At 34.9% G+C, this 20,105-nt stretch overlaps 2 protein-coding genes and 1 pseudogene across 3 annotated transcripts; 2 read left to right on the top strand and 1 right to left on the bottom strand.

Annotated features, from left to right (window-relative positions):
• The first annotated feature begins 1,887 nt into the window (after positions 1-1,887).
• On the top strand, positions 1,888-8,463 carry LOC121211127 (E3 ubiquitin ligase PQT3-like). 2 transcript variants are annotated; one of them, XM_041083452.1, is made up of 15 exons: positions 1,888-2,856; positions 3,076-3,172; positions 3,366-3,447; positions 3,591-3,757; positions 3,849-3,925; positions 4,336-4,401; positions 4,498-4,654; positions 4,747-4,895; positions 4,998-5,162; positions 5,256-5,555; positions 5,982-6,023; positions 6,133-6,382; positions 6,570-6,689; positions 6,910-6,988; positions 7,480-8,463. In XM_041083452.1, exons 1-15 carry the CDS (start codon positions 2,691-2,693, stop codon positions 8,143-8,145), a joined length of 2,583 nt encoding a protein of 860 aa, XP_040939386.1. In that variant the 5' UTR covers positions 1,888-2,690; the 3' UTR covers positions 8,146-8,463. The 2 variants fall into 2 exon arrangements, with proteins under 2 accessions (XP_040939386.1, XP_040939387.1); XM_041083453.1 differs by having other exon boundaries at positions 4,345-4,401.
• A 624-nt stretch (positions 8,464-9,087) lies between these two features.
• On the top strand, positions 9,088-10,880 carry LOC107886065 (60S ribosomal protein L15-1). Its single transcript, XM_016809873.2, has 4 exons — positions 9,088-9,246; positions 9,600-9,766; positions 10,203-10,400; positions 10,489-10,880. Exons 1-4 carry the CDS (start codon positions 9,243-9,245, stop codon positions 10,732-10,734), a joined length of 615 nt encoding a protein of 204 aa, XP_016665362.1. The 5' UTR covers positions 9,088-9,242; the 3' UTR covers positions 10,735-10,880.
• Positions 10,881-11,008: 128 nt separating this feature from the next.
• On the bottom strand, positions 11,009-19,903 carry LOC121211128 (DNA mismatch repair protein MSH4-like; annotated as a pseudogene).
• Positions 19,904-20,105: the final 202 nt, after the last annotated feature.

Below are 20,105 nucleotides of genomic sequence, written 5' to 3' on the forward strand. Positions count from 1 at the left end.
GTTTTTATTCAAATGAAAATTTACACATTTATATAATTTGAGACTCGAATCTAAAATTTTAAAATTCCTAAAATTTTAATCTTACCATTAAATCAAGGCATTTAATTTTTAATGATTGGACAAATTACTTCATCGTAATATCTTTATTAATACTAATATTTTTATAAATTTTCACGAGTGTACAATATGTTAGATATAAATTTTTATTGTCATCAAATTATTTAAACTTTCGAGATTAATAATTTTCAGACATCCTCAAATAATCAATCATTTAAGTGTATGATTTTCGCGTGCTTCTATACATACATTATTAGTTTGATCTTGAATGACTTTCTTGATAAACTCCTTGATTTAAATAAACATTTCAAAGTCGGTCAACAACTTTGGTTTGACCATTTTTTTGAAGGATGTAATATTGAATTGTGTTGGTAGGAGTTTGGTTGCACCAACTTATACATTTAATTGAATCTCATGAAAACGTTTTGTTGAGATTTGCTGCAACAAGAAGAGTCATTTGTTTCACCAGAACAGTAGTCATATATTTATATTATTGTCGAGATTCTTCACAACTGACATCACAAATTTGGTGAATTTGATGTCTGCAGAAAAGAAATGAAATGCAAAGATTATTTTGCTATGCATGCTAAAAATTTGAACATAAATTTTGAAATAAATATCTGACTTGAAAATTTTAAAGACAATTTTTTTTCCTAAACTTTTAAAGAATTTGTTTTTTTATGGAATCTAAAGATTGTTTAATTTTGATATTGGATGGATGTGATTTGTTTTAAATGTCGTGATGCTTTACTTTTATGGGATTTGGAGAGATGCTTGCTTGATAACTTAATTCAATCTGAATTCAAGATTCTTTTAAGACTTTATTTTGAAAATGATTTTAGAAAGAGTTTAGATTTGAGTATCTTTAAGACTTGATCTTGGATGGTTAAATTTACTTCAAAAATTATGGAGACTTAACTTTAAGAACAAGTTTTATCTATTTTGTGTTGATGCAATTGAATCATGAATCAAAAAACAATTTTTTTCAAAAGTGGTCAAAGTAGTTTTCATTCTTCGGGATATTTTCATGTTGTGTAATTTTTTGAGATTTTTTAAAGAACTCTTAGTATTTAATACATTCTCTTCAAGGCTTAATTTTTAAAATTTTAAATTTAGTTTTGAAGTTGTGAATAAATAAGATGATTTATAGTGAACTCTTTTATAGTAGCAACTATTTAGATAAAAAAATTATTATCAACTATAAATTAATCATTTGAGTGTTTTATAAAGATTAAACTTTTTTATTTATTATTCATTTATATTAATTTAAATTAAATAGAGATGAAATAATAATTTATTACAATTACATAAATAATTTGGGTATAATTGAAATTTTAACTATTAATATTCACTCTTCTTTATCACATTCATCGTAATTTTCTTTTTAAAAACAAATTTTGATCTCAACTTTTTAAAATTTAGTGAAATCATTATTATTTATTGGAAGAAAAAGTGAAGATCCTTAAAATTATGCCACTAATTTAAATGCGTTAGTGGCAATCCATGTATATTAGCAGAGTATACACAGTTTATTAAAAATTTTGAAAAAGTTGATAAATATTAAAAAAAATTGCCTAGTTAAAATTTTAACACTTTATCAAATTTTTTATTGAAAAAGATTAATTTAATTAATTTTTGGAAAGGTGATGATGAAAGTGAAAAATAGTCAAAATGACATTCAGAACATTGTAACATTAATTTATTTTAATTTAATTAGTGATAATATAAAATTTTGTTATTCATTAATTAATTAATTAAGTTAATGTAATAATAAAACAAGATGCAATATCATTATTTCAACACACGATAACTTTAACTAATTTCGTGGAAAATTGTTTTTGATCAGCACGGCGGCATTGCACCGCACGTGTAGGCCATATGGCGGTCCAGTATAGATAATTTTTATTTTATTTTTGTTGAAGGTCCAGATTCGGTTATATCTTTTCGATAACCTCTTCCCAAATTCCTATTTCCCCTTTTCTGAAACCCTTTACCCAATCTCATAGCCCTAGAGATTCACGATTATCGCTAATCCTTTAAACCTCTCCAATCTCTAATCGGGTTTCTGCAAGCTTCTAATTTTCTTTTTCTTCACTATTTCGGCGCATCAGAATCTCAAGCTTCGAAGCTTCCCGGAGTTTATGTTTGAAGATCCATCCATTGTTGGATTATTTTCTGAAGATTTATTTTTGGTCGCGTTTTTACAAGATCTGAATCGGGCGGATTGATTGATTCAGAGCGATTCTTTAGTACAATAATCGGTAATCGAAGAGTTCGTGTGAATTTGATGATCTAAGAGCAAAGGGGCTTTTTCATTATTCCCTACGATTTACCCTAAACTTCTGGTTTTGCTGAAAGATTCGATTTATTGGAACACTTCATGGAGTTACTGTCAGAGTTGATATCTTGAAGACAGAGCGCGGGATTTTGCATCTAAGAAGGAGCGAGGAGTTTGGTTCGGTTTCTCTTAGAATAAGGAAAAAAAAAAGATTTGTACTGTTTATATTTGTTCTTTTTTCAAGTGAATATCAGGCCTAATATTGTTTTGAAGGCCAATAAATAATTTCATATTTTCTTTTCTGTGTTTTTTAATCATTACAACAATTTTTTTAAGAGGAAAGAAACGTAAAAAAATGGCTGTTTATTACAAATTTAAAAGTGCAAGAGATTTTGATTCAATTTCCATGGATGGTCCGTTTATAAGTGTTGGTACTTTGAAAGAAAAAATATTTGAATCAAAGCACTTGGGCAGGGGTACGGACTTCGACCTCGTTGTCACTAATGCACAAACTAATGAAGGTTGGTCTTTGTCAATGCTTTGGATTTCTTGTTTTTCATTAAATCTAGCATAAAAATATCAGTTAGGAGTATGACCGAATCTTCCGTTCTATTGGAATTCTCCTCGGGGTCTATTTTGTTTCTTGACTGGATATTAAGATTGTACTTTAGTAATTGTATTCGTTCATGAAATAGTTTGTTTGTAGTATTTTATAGACTCGTTTTCTTTTTCAATTTCAGAATATCTTGATGAAGCAATGTTAATCCCAAAAAACACTTCTGTATTAATTCGCCGCGTTCCTGGAAAGCCTCGCATGCCCATTGTTGCTGCTCAAGAGTACTATCTCAATCCTTTAGAATACATAACCACTCAAATATTTTAATTTAGTGACCTTGTTAAGAAAGCAAGTATGGAAGGTTCAGTTACCTGCATGAAGTTGATGCTTTGTGTGTTCAGATTAGTTCCGACTTTTAGTGGCTACTATTGTGAGAGAACACCTGATTCTAGGTTTGCGCTTTATTCTTCACAGGCCTAAGGTGGGAAATCAGATTGAGAATGCTCAACCAGAAAAGAGTAACTTACTGGATGCTGATTCATCTGTACCCAAATATGTAATCTTCACTTTGACATATTTTCCTTGATGAAAATTGGCTTGTCTTTCTGCTAACGTTTTTTTGCCTTTGACAAATGTTGAGTTTATCAGAAAAGAGAAAAATATAGAAACCTAATGGAAGGCTTGTATTTTTATTTGTAGCCTGAAGACTCTGAATGGGATGAATTTGGGAACGATTTGTATTCAATCCCTGAAACGCTGCCCGTGCAGTCAAGTAATCCACTTCTTGATGCTCCCCCTACCAATAAAGCTGATGAGGACAGCAAGATTAAGGCTCTAATAGATACACCTGCCTTGGATTGGCAGCGGTGAGTTGAGTGCAGTTTTCTTTCTTTCTTTTTATTTTATTTTATTTCTTGTATTGGTGCAATTTTCAATCTTAATTATCTCGATTTGCAGCCAAGGTGCTGATGGCTTTGGACCTGGTAGAGGCTTTGGTAGGGGTATGGGTGAAAGGATGGGCGGGCGTGGTTTTGGTGATTCTCTTATGCCCTTTTTAGCTTCATTACATTCTTTATCATGGTGGTGATGGTTGGGGGGGGGTGTCTTGATGGGTAGGGTCATGAGTTTCTGTATAGGATGTTCATTTAATGTTAAATGTGTTGGTTATTTAAGCTTAATCTTTTTCTGCTGCTTATTATTGTGGTATAAATGTGCCTTGTGCCTTTGCTTGTTAGTGACCTATGTAGGTTAACTGAAGTTGGAACTTCCACTTTTTTGGTGGAATAACATATAACAATTTTTTGTATAAACTTGTTTCTGCTTGGAAGAGAGTCGTTCGTTCTCATTTAGATCAGTAGTTTTTGAAATTTTGTGGGACATTTCGTTGCTGTAACCATTCTTCTGAATAGTGTTCTGAGCTGAGATTTATTTGTTTCTCATTGAGGTCAATTAGGATTGGAGCGCAAAACACCTCCTCAGGGCTATGTTTGTCACCGTTGCAAGGTGCCTGGTATGTTGAATTTACATTCTTTCTTTCTTTCTTTATTTATTTGCTTTTTGATCACTTTTTAGTGAACCTGTGGTTACTATGGAATTTGTGATGCAGGGCATTTTATTCAGCACTGCCCTACAAATGGTGATCCAAACTATGATATTAAAAGGGTGAAACCTCCAACTGGCATTCCAAAGTCAATGCTAATGGCAACTCCAGATGGCTCATATGCATTGCCAAGTGGAGCAGTTGCAGTTTTGAAGCCCAACGAGTAACTATTTTGTCTTATTAGTGTGGTTTTTTCTTCTGCTTGTAGGCAATTTTATTTGCCATGCTTGAAAACTAATTTTTGATTTCCAACAGGGCTGCTTTTGAGAAAGAAATTGAGGGCTTACCTTCCACTCGTTCTGTTGGTGACCTTCCACCGGAACTCCATTGCCCATTGTGCAAAGAAGTAATGAAAGATGCTGTTCTAACTAGCAAATGTTGTTTTAAGAGTTTTTGTGATAAATGTGAGTTTTGTTGCTTCATTTTCCATGCATCTTTGGTTCTTTTCCCTGTCAAATGGTTTTGTATGTGCGTGTTGAAGCTCACTTTAACAAAATGTAACTCAGGTATAAGGGACCACATTATCTCAAAGTCAATGTGCGTATGTGGGGCGACCAACATACTCGCTGATGATCTTCTGCCAAATAAGACCTTAAGAGATACAATCAATCGTATACTGGAGTCTGGTAACAGCAGTGCTGACAATGCTGGAAGCACTTTTCAAGTTCAAGGTTCATCATTTTGATCTACTCAAATGAATTCACATTCAAATGACTCTATGGCGTATGTTCTTTTTAATGATTTGTCCTATCTCTCAAATTTAGATATGGAATCTGCGCGGTGTCCACAACCAAAAATTCCATCTCCTACTACATCTGCTGCATCTAAGGAAGAGCAGAAGCCAGTATATGTGAAGGAAGAAAGTTCTGATGTGAAGGATAAAGCTAATGAGATTAAAGTAGATATTCTCCCACAGCAGGTCTTGGAGAAAGTAAAGACTGCTAAACTAGCTGATGCATCCGACGCCACATTGGAATCAATGAGTGTGAAGGAGCCTGCATCACATGGGAGTGCCCCACTTGTGGACGAAGAAGTGCAACAGAAGTTGGCTTCTGGAGAGGCAGGTAATTATGATTTGTTTCGTAATTTATTTGTTATGTTGGTTTGGCCAAGTTAAAAGACAACACTTAATAACATTGGTACTGATCTCCTCTCGGAAGTGGTGAGATTTAGGGTCAAACCTGGGTGGAAATGCTTGGTGTGGGTTATCTCATTCCATTTTAGCCTCAGTACCATTCTTTTTCTTCAAAGCTTGTGGCTGGGATATATTTCTTGTGTCATTTTCTAAAGAAGTTTCCGAATGCATCTATTAAGAACTTAGATTCTTAAAAGGCACTAAATTTTTGTCATCTTTCCTGTTTCATCTAGCACTCTTGAGTTGATTTTATGTTATTTGTGTGTATTATAGGGAGAGTAAATGTATTATTTTTTAGTGGAAATGAGGAAAATAAATGGATTGGTGGTTTAATTTTGATCCTTTGATTCTCCAGGAAAGAAAAAGAAAAAGAAGAAGGTTCGTTTGCCAGGAAATGGTAGGTCTGCAGCCTTTATTTTGTATTTCGTGATGGTCCAAACTACATGTTAGTTTCCTAAAATCATTAGGATTATTTCTAACCTGAATGTTATTCGTTTTCATTACAGATTTGCAATGGAAAGCCCCTCAGGATCTTGCAGCTGAGAACTATATGATGTCTATGGGTCCCTCTGCCTATAACACTTACTGGACTGGTATGCAGCCTGGGATGGATGGATTTATGGGTCCCTATGGTGGAGCAATGCCCTATATGGGGGGCTATGGACTAAGTCCATTTGATATGCCATTTGGAGGTGTTATGCCTCCAGATGCTTTTGGTGCTCAAAATTATATGTTTCCTCCTGTCCCACCTCAGAGGTATGTGTGACATTTGTTAAGTAGCCTATGCCATTTTATAGCAGTTGTGTTTGGTGTTGCTTGAGTTTGAACATGGGATTTTTGTCATTTCTGAAAGAGCTATTGCCTCGTATATCTTATGATTTGTTATGCAACTTGATGCCATCTAGACATCGTTGATTGAATTATTGAATTTAATGGTTTGTAGGGATCTTGCGGAGTTCGGAATGGGTATGAATGTTGCCCCACCTATCATGAGCAGAGAGGAATTTGAGGCTCGGCAAGCTGCTTTGAGGAGGAAGCGTGAAAATGAGAGACGAAGTGAAAGGTACTGAACATACTTTTCTCATTCTGAGCTTTCTAGGTGCACTAATTGTTTTTCAATTGGACTACTTTCCATTGTCCTTGGAATAACTCCTAGTCATTCACTTGAGTCCGGATATCCCCTGAAAAGGGCTTCCTATAGGTGTTAAATAATATCTTTCTGTTCACAGAGATGGGTTTCACATGATGAAATGGTTTACTTACTATTTCCAAAATAATTGCAGGGAGTTCTCTACTAGAGACCGGGAATTTGTTAGGGAAGTAAGCAACAGTGCTGATGTTTCGTCATTGAAGTCAAAATCTGTATGTGTTCTTTATTTTCCTAGCTTTGTTTTATTCTTGTTGTTTGTGATGGCAGGAGTTATGCTACATGATTTTTAGCAACCGATTGGCTAGGATGCGCTAAGTTGTAGATACCAAATTTGTTTGTCATTAAGTAAATGCGATTCAATGGTTGTTTCAATTGGCCCTTCTAATTTTTATGCTTTTAATTTTGGCTATGAACACATGGTTCCACTTAATTGATATTGAGAGGAAGAATATAAAACTTGGATCTTTCTGGCAGGCTGTTTTAACTCGGACCTACACTGCAAAGTTTTGAAATTTCTACATTTCTCGTTTTTTGAATTTTTATTCAAATAATTTCATGGCTGTTTACTCTTTACATTGGAAAATGATGAGCACATGGAGTTGGTCAGAGTCAGGGTTTAAGTGCTGTATTTCTGCCAAGTGACATGAGAAGAATAAGATGGTCTGCTGATGGTGACCATTTCTATTACGTTTGTTTGTTGCAGAAGCCTATTCCACAAATGTCAGGTGGTGACCGTCGCAGCGATCATCTACGGCATCGATCAGAGAGGACCTCCCCAGAACGTTCCTTACAGGACCATGAAGCACCTCCCCGCCCTGCAAAGAGGAAAGCTGACCAGCATCATGACCTTGAACGTGATTATGACTATGATGATCGTGACAATGGTCGTGATCGCGAACGTGATCGCCATCATCATCATCATGATCGCTCCGAGTCTTCCAAGCATTCCCTCGAACCTGCAACTAAAGCCACTTCCTCGACTGCTACTGCAGGAACTGATAAGAAGCCAAAGGCAAGTGTGTTTTCTCGCATTAGCTTTCCTGAAGAAGAAATTAGCAAGAAGAAAAGGAAGATATCTTCTGATGCACCTGCATCTTCTGGCCATCACAAGCCATCCTCCAATGGATATGATTACAAAACATCTTCCTCTGCCAAGCCAGTTTCTGCTACAAGTAGTGGTGGCGGGAGAAAGAGCAGCAGTAGCAATGCTGTAGACTATGAGTCGAGTGATGATGATAGACATTTCAAAAGGAAACCATCGAGGTACGAGTCATCACCGCCGCCATCAGCCGAGTGGGAAGAAGAACGGAGGCATTCAAGAGGATCAAGGGAACGGGAGCGTAGCAGCTATAGTAAACATAGAATATAGAAGAGGTTGTAGCACTACTGCTTGTTGCTCAAGAAACGTATGCACGCTTAAGAGCAATAGCATGCCTTTGCACCGTTATGATACTCTTTTTGAAGTCCTAATGGAGGGATTTGTGGGGAAAATGATACTTTTTTTTTGGGGCTTTGTACTTTACTAGTGTCTTTAGTAATTAAAAAAAAATTCCAATTTAGTATTATACTTATTTTTTTCCTTATCGAATGCTTTTTTATTATTACATATACATGTATTTGTAAATGGAAATTCTCAACCTGGACATTTTTGTTTATGAAAGGTATAAATATAAATTAATTCGGAGTACTTTGATTCAAGCAATTTATATATGTAGTTTTTAGTGTAATCATGTATACAAACTTTTAATTTTAATTCAATTCTATATAAAATTGTAATGGAAAATTGTTTGAATTAAATTAAAATATTGTACATGCAATTTAAAAAGCACATGAATAATTTTTAAAAATTAAATCAAATTAAAATATCATATATACAGTTACTTAATCCTTTCTTTTTTAATAGTTAAATAAAAAATTAGCATGCATCCGTCTAACCCTAAAATGATTGAATTAATCAATATTCATCTCTATAAAGTTATTTTTTTTCATGTTTTTAATTATTTAAAATTATTTATAGAAGAAACTAATTGAAGAAAGCTCTTCTATTAAGTAAAAACATTAATTTAAATTAATTGAGATTATTATTGTTGCAATAACTGATAAAATAGGGATGAAATATGCTTAACTATGTAATGATTAATATTGTGTACTTTAAAAAATTGAGGGCGTAGTTTTTATAGAGATTGTAAAAAAAGAAGAAGAAGAAAAAACACTAACCAAAATAAAGAACACAAGCATTTGATTGGGCCAAATTGGCTGTTCTAAAGTAGTCCATAATTTATTTGGAAGGCTCCCATGTTTATCTTTCAGGCTTGAATCATAATAACTAAAATGAACGGGCCAGTTAAAGGTGTCCAATCAGGCTCGTTCTTTGTAATAGGTTATTTATTTGACTCTTTGCCCTAGCCTCCTTCAGCTCTGTTTCTGTAAAAGCGAAACCCTAGCCACTCTCTGCTCAACTCGCCAATGGGTACTTCTTCGAACTCACATTCCTTCTTTCTCTACTGATTCTAGCCACAGATCTTTCAATGTTTTTCTCATGGGTTTCATTCTAAGTCCTTTCACATTTCTATTAAGCGATTGATTCTATTATTATTATTATTTTTGCGGTTTTGAAAAAAGTTGGATCTTTTCAATTTGTATTGGTTTTTATGGTTTTATACTGGTATCTGATGTCGCACTGTTATGCTATGGAACAAAGTGTTCATGTTTATAGAAATTGCGAAGCAATGTATTTAATTTATATATATTAATACTCTGTTTTGCATAACGGTTTCTGTGAATTATTGAAGGATCCTTATTTATGGGAATGGTTAAATGTAGGGGCTTATAAGTACGTGTCGGAGCTATGGAGGAAGAAGCAGTCGGATGTGATGAGGTTTTTACAGAGGGTGAGGTGCTGGGAATACCGCCAGCATCCATCAATTGTTAGGGTCAACCATCCTACTCGCCCTGACAAGGCACGCCGCTTGGGTTATAAGGCCAAACAAGTAATGTCCGTTTCAACATTTTGTGCATGCTTATTTTAGTTAAGGTGTTAGCCTCTTCTTTTTTTTATTTTTATTTTTACATATAATTCTAAATAACATAGTAAGAATGCTAGCTTTAACACTTGATTTTTGCTGAGGTCAAACTAAGTGTCTAGTGTCCACTGCCTTATCAAGGGATGCTTCTTTTTCAGATCACTTAGATTAAATTAAACAATTAATCGTTTGTAAATGTCATTTGATGTTCCTAGGTGTTTTTGTTCTTTGAAATGATATATAATGTGAATTTTTGGGACAGAATAGTAACTATATCTATCCATGATTTTTTCTTCTTCTTCTTCCTTTTTTTTTTTCAAATTAAATCTATGTCATTGTATGCATGTAGGTACCTTTTTTCCCCAATTGATTTGATCTGAAAAATTTGTGCACTCCTATCCAGGGTTATGTGGTTTACCGTGTCCGTGTTAGGAGGGGTGGTCGCAAGAGGCCTGTTCCCAAGGGTATCGTGTATGGTAAGCCCACAAACCAGGGTGTCACCCAATTGAAGTTCCAGCGCAGCAAACGGTCTGTTGCTGAGGAGCGTGCTGGCCGAAAGTTGGGAGGTCTCAGAGTTGTTAACTCGTACTGGATCAATGAGGTATGTTGTAGGGCTTACTAAAAGTTACAGTTTGCCACCTGAATTTGAAATGGCTTGGCTCTCATTTCTGCCTTATTTTATTGATTAGGATTCTACTTACAAGTACTTTGAGGTTATCCTGGTGGATGTTGCACACAATGCTATCCGCAATGACCCAAGAATTAACTGGATCTGCAATCCGGTTCACAAGCACAGGGAACTTCGAGGACTTACATCTGCTGGTAAGAAAAACAGGGGTCTCCATGGAAAGGGTCATTTGCACCACAAGAACCGTCCTTCTCGCAGGGCAACCTGGAAGAGAAACAACACTCTCTCCCTTCGCCGCTACCGCTGAGTTACTGTGTTCAACTTTTTATCCTTGTTGATTTTAGAAGTCATCGTTTTGAGTTTGAAATTTTTGGAAGTTTAAAAAACCTGACTCTTTGATTTTACATGCAATTTATTTTCGTTTTGGATGCTATGAATTTCTGAAGTTATTGCTACGTGCTTTCAGAATAACTACTTGCACATCATTTGTCTATCTTGGCTCTTATTTTCTGTTAAATGCCTTCTGATTTTATATTGAGTAGAATTTGTCATCGACTCCTTTACATCCAATTCATTGGTAACATTATCTTTGGGTTCTGAGCTAATATCTGGGATTACCATTTTATTCCCTTTACTGTTTAGATTAAGAGGTCAGCTTTATAGTTTACCATCAATATAGCTCTCCTTGAGAAGGTGCAATGCCTGCCGGATAGCGTCTTCCATTTGATTTGAATACTTTAAGCATATTAGTCGTTGAGCAGCATGGTAGGCCATCATTATTTGATTATGATTCAGGCAGTTCACTTCCATCTCGTTTACTTCCTGGACATTAGACATTATTAGAATGCTGAATTAGCACTGTCTGCTATAGAGATCAACAAAAGAAGAAACCATAACCATCAAGAGATCAGGTACATAAGATATTATTCGGACGAAAGTGGCATTGCCTGCCGTAGTATGAACTGTTAGAAGGCAATCGCAGGTGATAAAGTGGTTGGCTTTGCCCTCAAAGCGTAGCGCAAAATAAATAAGATTTTCAGATCATCTTTGTTTCTAGTTGATGGAAATTACCTTCTCCGTAATCCTTGATGTTATGCTTCGAGCTGTTTCAATCACTGAACTTGGTAACCCTGCAACTTCTGCTAGTAGAAGACCATAGTGTGCTACGTGCTTAGGGCCATCATTGAGTCGGAACTGGGTAAAATCGGTGTTTCCAATCAGCAAAAGTTGCAAAACTCTTTGTCAGGGCAAAAAAGATGGAAATCTCACCTTAAAGTCTAGGTGGCTGTTTCTAATGTCAACGTAGAAGTGAAGAATTTTCACATTTGGATATATGGTTGCTAGTTTCGACAAATTCTCCATATGAGTAGCAAATATAGTATACCTAAAGATAACAAAAAATGTACAAAAAAAGATTTCGATTTGTGCAAGTTTGATCATTGCTACACAAAAACAATGGAAGTGGATTAAGAAAAAACGGTTACGCGTTGAGGGATAGCAAATGTTCACAGCAGCTCCATGCTATTGCCAAACCATCAGAAGAAGAAGTAGCCCTCCCAAGTTCATCCATAACAATCAAGCTCCTGTATCACGTGAGCCAACGTAATCTTTGTTACATTTCATATACCAATTTGTTAACGACCTCAAAAGATTATTACCTTTGGGAGACATTCTGCATGATGAATGCAGTCTCTTTCATCTCTGTCATAAACTGTAACAACCAAACAACGAATGAGATGGTACTTTTTATCCTTGTGGTTCATTTCTAGAAGAATCTAAATTAGACTAATCCGATACACCGTTCTATAGCATCTCGAGGAAGATGCCTAGACTTAATGCATTTTAAAACGATTTTATTTTGCCTCCACTCCTAACCAGATATTTCCGGCATTTGCATTGAAACACTAGTTTACAAGCCTGGATGATGGTTTGAAAACCTAAAGACAATTCCTCAAAATATAATTAGGATTTAGGAGATACAGCATATTATATTTCAACCTAACAATTAATGTATTCTTATCAAGTAAATGTATTTTCTCTATATTTATATAATTTTTGAGGCATTAATATTGTTTGTGTTTTATAAATTCCGAGACACATTTATATATTCATATTGTGTTTATGTTAAATTTTTACATCGTGCTTTAATAAAATTTCCCATATAATGTCCAATTTTTTTTAAATCCCATTTGTACAAATGTTAAACTTAAAAACTTTAACCCTTAAAGTAAATTATACGCCAGAAAATGCAAAGAATCGTATGGCGATCACATTTATAATTTTTTTACATACTATAAGGAGCTACGCCCTTGTACAGACAAAAAAAGGAGAAGATGAAAACAAGTTTCGGCATGTTTAGATATGACACAGTAAGGACTAAAATGAAATGAACCCAATAACCGTTGGTCTTCGAGTTAAGTGAGTTTTCAAGTTAAACTGAATACACGGTGCAGCTTCCATTAAACACTTATTTGAACATTATCTTTGCTTTTCATCAGGAATAAAAGCAAGATGGCACGAGAATATTGCTTAAATATTTGCGATAGTGAAGTTCAGATAATGTACCGTACTAGAGTTTGATTCAAGGTTATCCATTGTGCCCATCCTTGTAAATATACGATCAACTACTCTAATTGTTGCGAAGTGGGCCGGAACATAGCAGCCAATCTGAGCTAGAATAATTATGAGACACACTTGTTGAAGATAAGTGCTCTTCCCGCTCCTGGTTGAAGAAAGTAGATAGTTTAAAACTTTGAACTAATGCAAAGAATTATCTATTTTACTATATTATGGTAGCATAACTATCAGAAGTTCAAAAAGTTATTGATCATGTTTAGGTAAAGTAATGACATAATGTGCAAAGACCTGAGGCGGCACCTAAGGCTAAAGCGAACTGCAATCAGAATCATGAGAGTCGGTCCAAACTCGATGATAAGAAAACAATTATAAGGCAAAAAATTCTGCAGTCCCAGTCATCACTTGAAGTTAAAAGCAAGTAAATGTTTTTTCTTTTATATACATAATATCTATGTAGATTGGAAGGGCTACAATGAAAACAAAAAAGGGTAGCCACATGCTTAAAACTCTTAACAAGGCAGTTTCCATGAAAGAGCTCCTTACATGTTTGGTCCCATTACAATCACCATATTTGATGCTTCAGAAATAAAGATGCTGTTGGGCTGCAACCAAAAACATTAAAATCTTAATGGTACCAAAGAACTTTAAGAAGAATCCACGACATACCACGAAATCGCTGTGTATGCTTTCTAGGATGGGGTGTCTTCCAGCGTCAATTGCTAGAGGGCCATTATCTGCTAGCAACTAATCACAATTAAATTTACCCTAATCAACCGGAACATGAAAAGAATACATGTTACAAATTGGAAAATAAAATACCAGTAAATTCTGGCCGAGTATATCGGTCAACAGGCTTGGTTGATATTGTATGAGCAAACGAATTCACAATCATATCTAAGAGCACAGGACTTCAGCAAGAAGTGTGAACATCAGGATGTCCTCCCTTATGGCATCAACTAGGGCTACAAATCACATAAAGTTAACATAAGAATGAATGAAACAATAAAACATTTAAATAACATAGATAAAGCTCCATTTGTGAATCAAATTTGAAATATAGTATGCATCTTTAAATATTTTGATTACTCATCATCCAGTACTTTCAGAAGCTATATCGGTAAGTTAAATGAAATCTATATAATCAATGCAATTAATTGCAATGGCACTTACTTCTGACAAGATTTCTAGTGCCAATGCATCAATTGGCAAATGTTAGAACGAATTCCAAAAAGTAGAAGACAGAGGAATTTGGTAGACGAGAGAGAAAGAGAAGAAGAAAGAAAATGTTTCATTCAACGTTTCATTCCTTCCATCCCCTCTCCTCTGCTGTTAAACACGAGGAAGAGAGGTCGGCTGGGTTTGAATTTCGGTTAAAAACGGTTATGGCCAGCTGTAGTATGAAACACTCCGTTTTATTAAACGGTGATATAGGAACTACGCAGTCAGCACAAACCTTCCAAGCAAACTTCGGTTCTAACATAGCACTCTCCAGCTGCAGATTTATTTCTGACATTCAACTGCAATTACACAATTTAGATTGATTGATCAAAGCATTTTTAAGACCTAGAGAAGCTGATAAAAGTAGAACTGTTAAAATATAGTAGCAGCGATATTGACAAACAAAATTTGGCTACATAGAATACAAATCAATTGTTATTCTGATAATATACTAATCAATCAACCCAAGAATGTTTCAATGAATATATGCAAACTACACCACAATCTTTGGTTTTTTCTGGATAAGTGAGCAGATTCTATATCATACCACGAACCAAGTCAAACCACAACAATGGCATCCTTAAACAATACTTACAGATGCAAGTTCCAAAGTCGAGCAATGTACATTATTCCCTGTTTCACAACCTGATTTTTCAATCACAAGCATACCAAAGTCTGAGATGATCCAAGGAAATCATCATTATATCATAGATGAAGTAACAAAGAGAATGCAATTTCAACCTGAATGAACTTGCTAGGAAGCTTTCCTTGAATATCTTTACGGGGAATGCTAAAGTAAAAACCTCGTCTATTGTTAAATGGAAGTTTCAGATTTGGCAGCTTGTATTCTTCCCGATACTTGTTTGCTAGGTTATGTATAGCTGTCAATTCAAAATGAAATAGTAAAAATAGCCAATTCAAGAATGATGGAAATAAAGGAAGAAAGATATGGAGAAGAAGAGGGCAGAACCTTCGCTAGTATCACAAAAGATCTCCGAGCAATATCTAATAGTCCATCAATTCCAGCCTTGACAGCAAAACACTGCTGTGTGCGAGCAATAAAAGGAACACGTGCGTGAAGCACATCTTCATCAATCACCTCTCCAATTCTACAGAAAAAGTTTCTTCCGGAAATTAGTGTTCTGTTTTATGCTTATATAGTTCTTTTTATCTGTTGAACATAAGATTTACCAGATATCAATGAGAAAAATGCACAGCAAAATATTAATCAACAAACTGAAGGGAAAATCTGTAATTTATCAATAGAATGTCAATAAATCATTAAAATTCCAATGTTAAGTTCTTAAGTTTTTGGAGGAATCCAAATCAACTGTTTGCCACTTGCCATAGTCCTGAGTTTCCTTTTCAATAACTTGAATATTCTTTCCATTTTTCTTTTGGCTAATTAGAATCTTGTTAGCATCTTGGGCACAAATTGAAAAGCAGATGAATGAGCAATACTCTCAGGGAGAGCGTAGTAAAGAAAAAAAATATTTCCAAGTTGTCAGTTAGGACAATGTCCACTACCTCTTTCTAATGTCAGCATATTTCTCATTTTCACATACAGACTTGTAAACGTTTGCAAGAATAAAACATTGTGCATCCTTAAGACCTAAAATTTTTAACATTGCCACCAGTATATCAAAATAAGTTCCAGAAGTTCAATAGGAGCCCACTGGTGAAAGGGAGAAGAGAAACTTTACCTTGGACAAAATGGCAAGGCATCTAATGCAGTTTTGAGAAGGATAATACTTGATATCAACATTTGGCTCTTCTTAGCATCGTCCACACCTAAGACTTCATTTGTTATTTTCTTTGGCTTGAAGCAGAAATGACAAAGTACCCTATCTGAAAGATGAGAATGAACAGGTCAGTTTGCAGTCATAAATCTACAAATTTCTAATGACTGGTTAATCTATATTCTTGAATTTTTTTTTCTTTTTAGGGCTATGCCTTCTCTAAACTTCCACTTACCAGTCTCCTTTGGGAACTTACGCAAGACCTGAGAGAGTCCAAAAATAGCTGTTCATTGCTCATTAACTCATCCTGGAAATTCAAGAGCAAAAGAGATTATCTTTTGTATTGTTCCAAAACAGATACCTGTAGGTTGTTGCAGTGTGCCTTAATGAACTTAGACTTTGGAGTCAGACTAAAGCTCATAAGGTGACTAAGAAGGAGTCTCTTATCCTAAAATTGAAATGAATATCCTAATTTCAAATATTTCAAAAGATCCTAACCAGAAAAGTATCTATGATTGGAAATTAACTCAATCAACCGAGGGAGGAAATCAACCTGTCAGACAAGGCCCTAAGAAAGTAAGCATTACAATGTCTTTGAGTTTGGAGCATCATAATGTCACTCTAAAACAATATGGATAGCAAGTAAAATGAACAAGAACATACAGCTCTTTGTTTAAGCTCACTTCACACTAATCCCTAAAACATAATGGAACCATCACCAAGCAGATCTGAAGGTTAAAAAGGATTGTTCACCACAACCAAGTGGTTGAGGTGTAAGGTTCTGGTGACTTAACTTGAAACATATAGCTAATATATACTTTTATACCATTAATTGCATTCACATCTTCAAGTGTGCAAAAAATGAAATAATGTAACCAAACAATGGAATTATTTTTGGCATCACCTGATAAGTGCTACTACTTTAAAATGATTTCAGTTGAAAACATAATGCTGCAAAAAGAATTGCTAGTCTATATGGGATGCTCGTTTTAAAATCCACAAGATCTCCAGGAGAAGTTAGAGAAGTCTATGAAGTTAGCAGAGTCTCATTTAGTAGGTCAAAAGTCAAAATAGCTCCAAGCAGAAATCTGATGGAAAGTAAAAGCAAGACTAACCAAACAATCCAAACGAGTATTGATAGTTTCAATACTTTTAGAGGCTGCAAAAGATTGCGCGAAGAAGTCTAGTCCTGGAGAAGAAGTTCACATTTGCATACAAAATAAAACATTAGGTGCTATCCAAAATGGTTTTCCGTGATCAATAAAAATTTTAAATACTCCTCAAGGGAACTTTTAAGCGGTGAACAAGGTAGCTTAAAAGTAAATGGAAGAAAACTAGTATTCAGTGGCGACGACATGTCATCATATCTGATTCTCAACATACCCTCCAATAGTTTTTGTTGTCTTGAGCATGTGGAACAAACTTCTTTTCTTGTGCTTGTACCCAAAGTGCAGAATGAAGTGGTTCAACAATTTCCAAGTTATGGACACTGCCATCCACAGTCAAACATAAACCTTTTAGGGAAAATATGGTTACCAGATCCAACTGATAGGTGCAAGAGAAGCAGAAAGTAGCAATACCTCGTAGTATCAATGTTCATGTGGTCAAATGATCCATTAAATGTGACCTGGGGCAGAGAATATTCAAGAGAAAAAGGGTAAAGGTTGTAACTCTTCACAAAGCAAAGGATGATGAACTAATTATAACAACTCTTACTTTGCCTCAAGGTGCACACATATATTTAAGGATAGATTAACTTTAGTGATGGAACAATCACTCAGTTTTACCCAACCATTGCACTGGTATGTTATGAAGCACATACCCTAATGAATGGCTTGTGATAATGACACCTTTCTCTGCTTCAATCCTGAGTAATGGCACAAGATTGAATTTATGTTTCAGTTATATAAAGTTGGTAAAAAAGGTAAATAAAAATTTTATGAGAAGCACCATGAAATCAGAAACTTGAAGAAAGGAAGACTCCAAATGATCAAATTGAAAGGAGAGCCCAAAGATGAAAGCAAAGCATATAGCTCAATGAAGAATGGGATACCTAAGGTAGTTTACAGGAACTAGCAGATGAGAATGGATCATATTTGGTTTTTAGCTTTCAATCAAAGTTTTAAGTGCAGGAAAGTTTTCCCTTTAACTCAGTTTTATTTAGCCTTGATGATAAAGAATAATACCATTTTCAAGAAATCTAAAAGCTTTGCCAGGTTGAATTTTTCCTGATGAAGAGCTTCCTTAAACAATATCAAGAGATCGAGAGCTGGATAGGCAATGACATACAAAAATAACCAATTTGTTCTGGCCCCAACAATTCTTGAAACTATTCATAGAAGATGCCCATCTCATTCAGTTTCAACACAAGACCTTAATAGACTGCGAATCCATGTATGTGTATCATATCTCATGTTTATTCCCACATTAGTATGTAAATATAAACACATCATAATTATAAAATGTATCAAATTCTAAATGCAAATATGATATATTAAATACGTTGGTTAATCACATTTAACATGTCATGTCGCATTTAGAACATGTTTTTTGTTTTCATCATGTTTGAAATTGCTAGATCTAGACCTTAAAACCATAGGTATAGTCTATTATGCTACCTTCTTAATTGTTAGGAAAAAGATAGAGAGGTTGCAGCTATTATGACTTGCAGTGTTTTTTAAGCCTGAAGTTACCAGTCTTGATCTCAAGCTTTTCCCGACTACTTATAAACTGACATAGACATCACCATGAACAATAAATGACACCCTAAAACATTCTACCATTCAACCTGGACTAAAGTTTCAAACAAGTAGTTTAAGCTCGAAGTACCACTTGATTGCAGCAGAAGCAGAAGCCAAGCAAAGATAATATGTTTGTAGATGTATCAGACCAAGGGTGAAGGCTCTGGCTGCTAGATTCTAATCAGCATGCACCCGAATATTAATGACGGTGAATTCCAAAGATACAATTCAGCCGAATATAATGTTATGAAGATGGAGTATGACTTGGTGTCATCAAAGCAACCACGAGCCATACACTGCAAAAACCTACATGGTTTTTAACTAAGTCATCAATTAACAGTAAATTTCTAAATAAATTTGCTCAAAAATCAGGATTTCTATGTCATTATGTCACCTTCTTGACTGAAGCTAAAACCGATCACCAGTTCTGATACTCCACCATACCTTCAGGAGCTAGTTTGTTAGGAGGAACAATGATCACCGGGATCATAGAAATGCAGCAATGTTTTTGTATTTTGATATGAGATACTGGTTTCAATGTATTGAGAAAAGATGCAGTGAAGCTGATCTTAAGTCGAAGGCAGCATTCAACCTGTACAAGATTGCAGATAGTCAAGCAGTATAACTGCACTGCTAGATAATCATATAATCTTGCAGAGTATTATTTATTAATCAGGCTATTCTTGAATTGGACTCAGTGCCGATTTCTGCTTGTGGAAATTAATTCTCAGTAAGACATACTGTGTCTCATAATAATTTTATAAAGCCCAGCCGTCATTGTGATATGAACTTTAGTTAGGCATGTATATTTGAAATAACAAAGGGAAAAAAGTAAATGGAACAGTTTGTATCATATTTCAAGCGAAGAAAATGCAGTTTGAGCGTTGACTTGCAGGTTTCATTGCTAGAAACTGAAGGGAAACGGAATAAAGAGAAGATTTAAGTTGATTTATTTTAAATTTTGAAATTCGAAGTGGAAACTACATTACACCATGCGGTAAAATCAGGTGACTTCAATGAAAAAATTTAAAAGCTGCGGAGCGAGTATTCAAACAAAAATAAAAGGAAAATTACTGCTAGTAGATCTCAAATTTTTTTTCAGTTATCATGCATTTCTAAGATCCAACGGAGTTACCTCTTTAGCTCTGTTTTCAATGAGACTGATCACGAAGCTTGACCTTTCTCCTCCATCGTCTTCCATATCGATAAGCAGCAAATGTTACGCCAATTTTAATAGGCGTTAAAGCCCGCGAATATTTATACTGCATCACGGCCCTTACTTAATTGAACGTGGTGCGTAAGCTTGTTATCATGCGACCCCAGGCTAAGGGTAGCAATAATAAATTAAAAAGAAAAAATAACTCTTTCTCCAGAAAAGAAAAAAAAAATTAAAATTATTTAAT

The sequence above is a fragment of the Gossypium hirsutum genome, chromosome A12 (assembly GCF_007990345.1).
Source record: "Gossypium hirsutum isolate 1008001.06 chromosome A12, Gossypium_hirsutum_v2.1, whole genome shotgun sequence".
NCBI classification, from domain to species: domain Eukaryota; kingdom Viridiplantae; phylum Streptophyta; class Magnoliopsida; order Malvales; family Malvaceae; genus Gossypium; species Gossypium hirsutum.

What these genes read in the sequence shown, in the direction of transcription:
- LOC121211127 (XM_041083452.1), top strand. Translation starts at nt 2,691, where the DNA reads ATGGCTGTTTATTACAAATTTAAAAGTGCAAGAGATTTTGATTCAATT. An exon ending in CCTGCCTTGGATTGGCAGCG is followed by an intron (nt 3,758 to 3,848) that starts GTGAGTTGAGTG and finishes CTCGATTTGCAG; the next exon opens with CCAAGGTGCTGATGGCTTTG. An exon ending in GTTGGCTTCTGGAGAGGCAG is followed by an intron (nt 5,556 to 5,981) that starts GTAATTATGATT and finishes TTGATTCTCCAG; the next exon opens with GAAAGAAAAAGAAAAAGAAG.
- LOC107886065 (XM_016809873.2), top strand. An exon ending in TGGGTTATAAGGCCAAACAA is followed by an intron (nt 9,767 to 10,202) that starts GTAATGTCCGTT and finishes ACTCCTATCCAG; the next exon opens with GGTTATGTGGTTTACCGTGT. An exon ending in ACTCGTACTGGATCAATGAG is followed by an intron (nt 10,401 to 10,488) that starts GTATGTTGTAGG and finishes TTTATTGATTAG; the next exon opens with GATTCTACTTACAAGTACTT.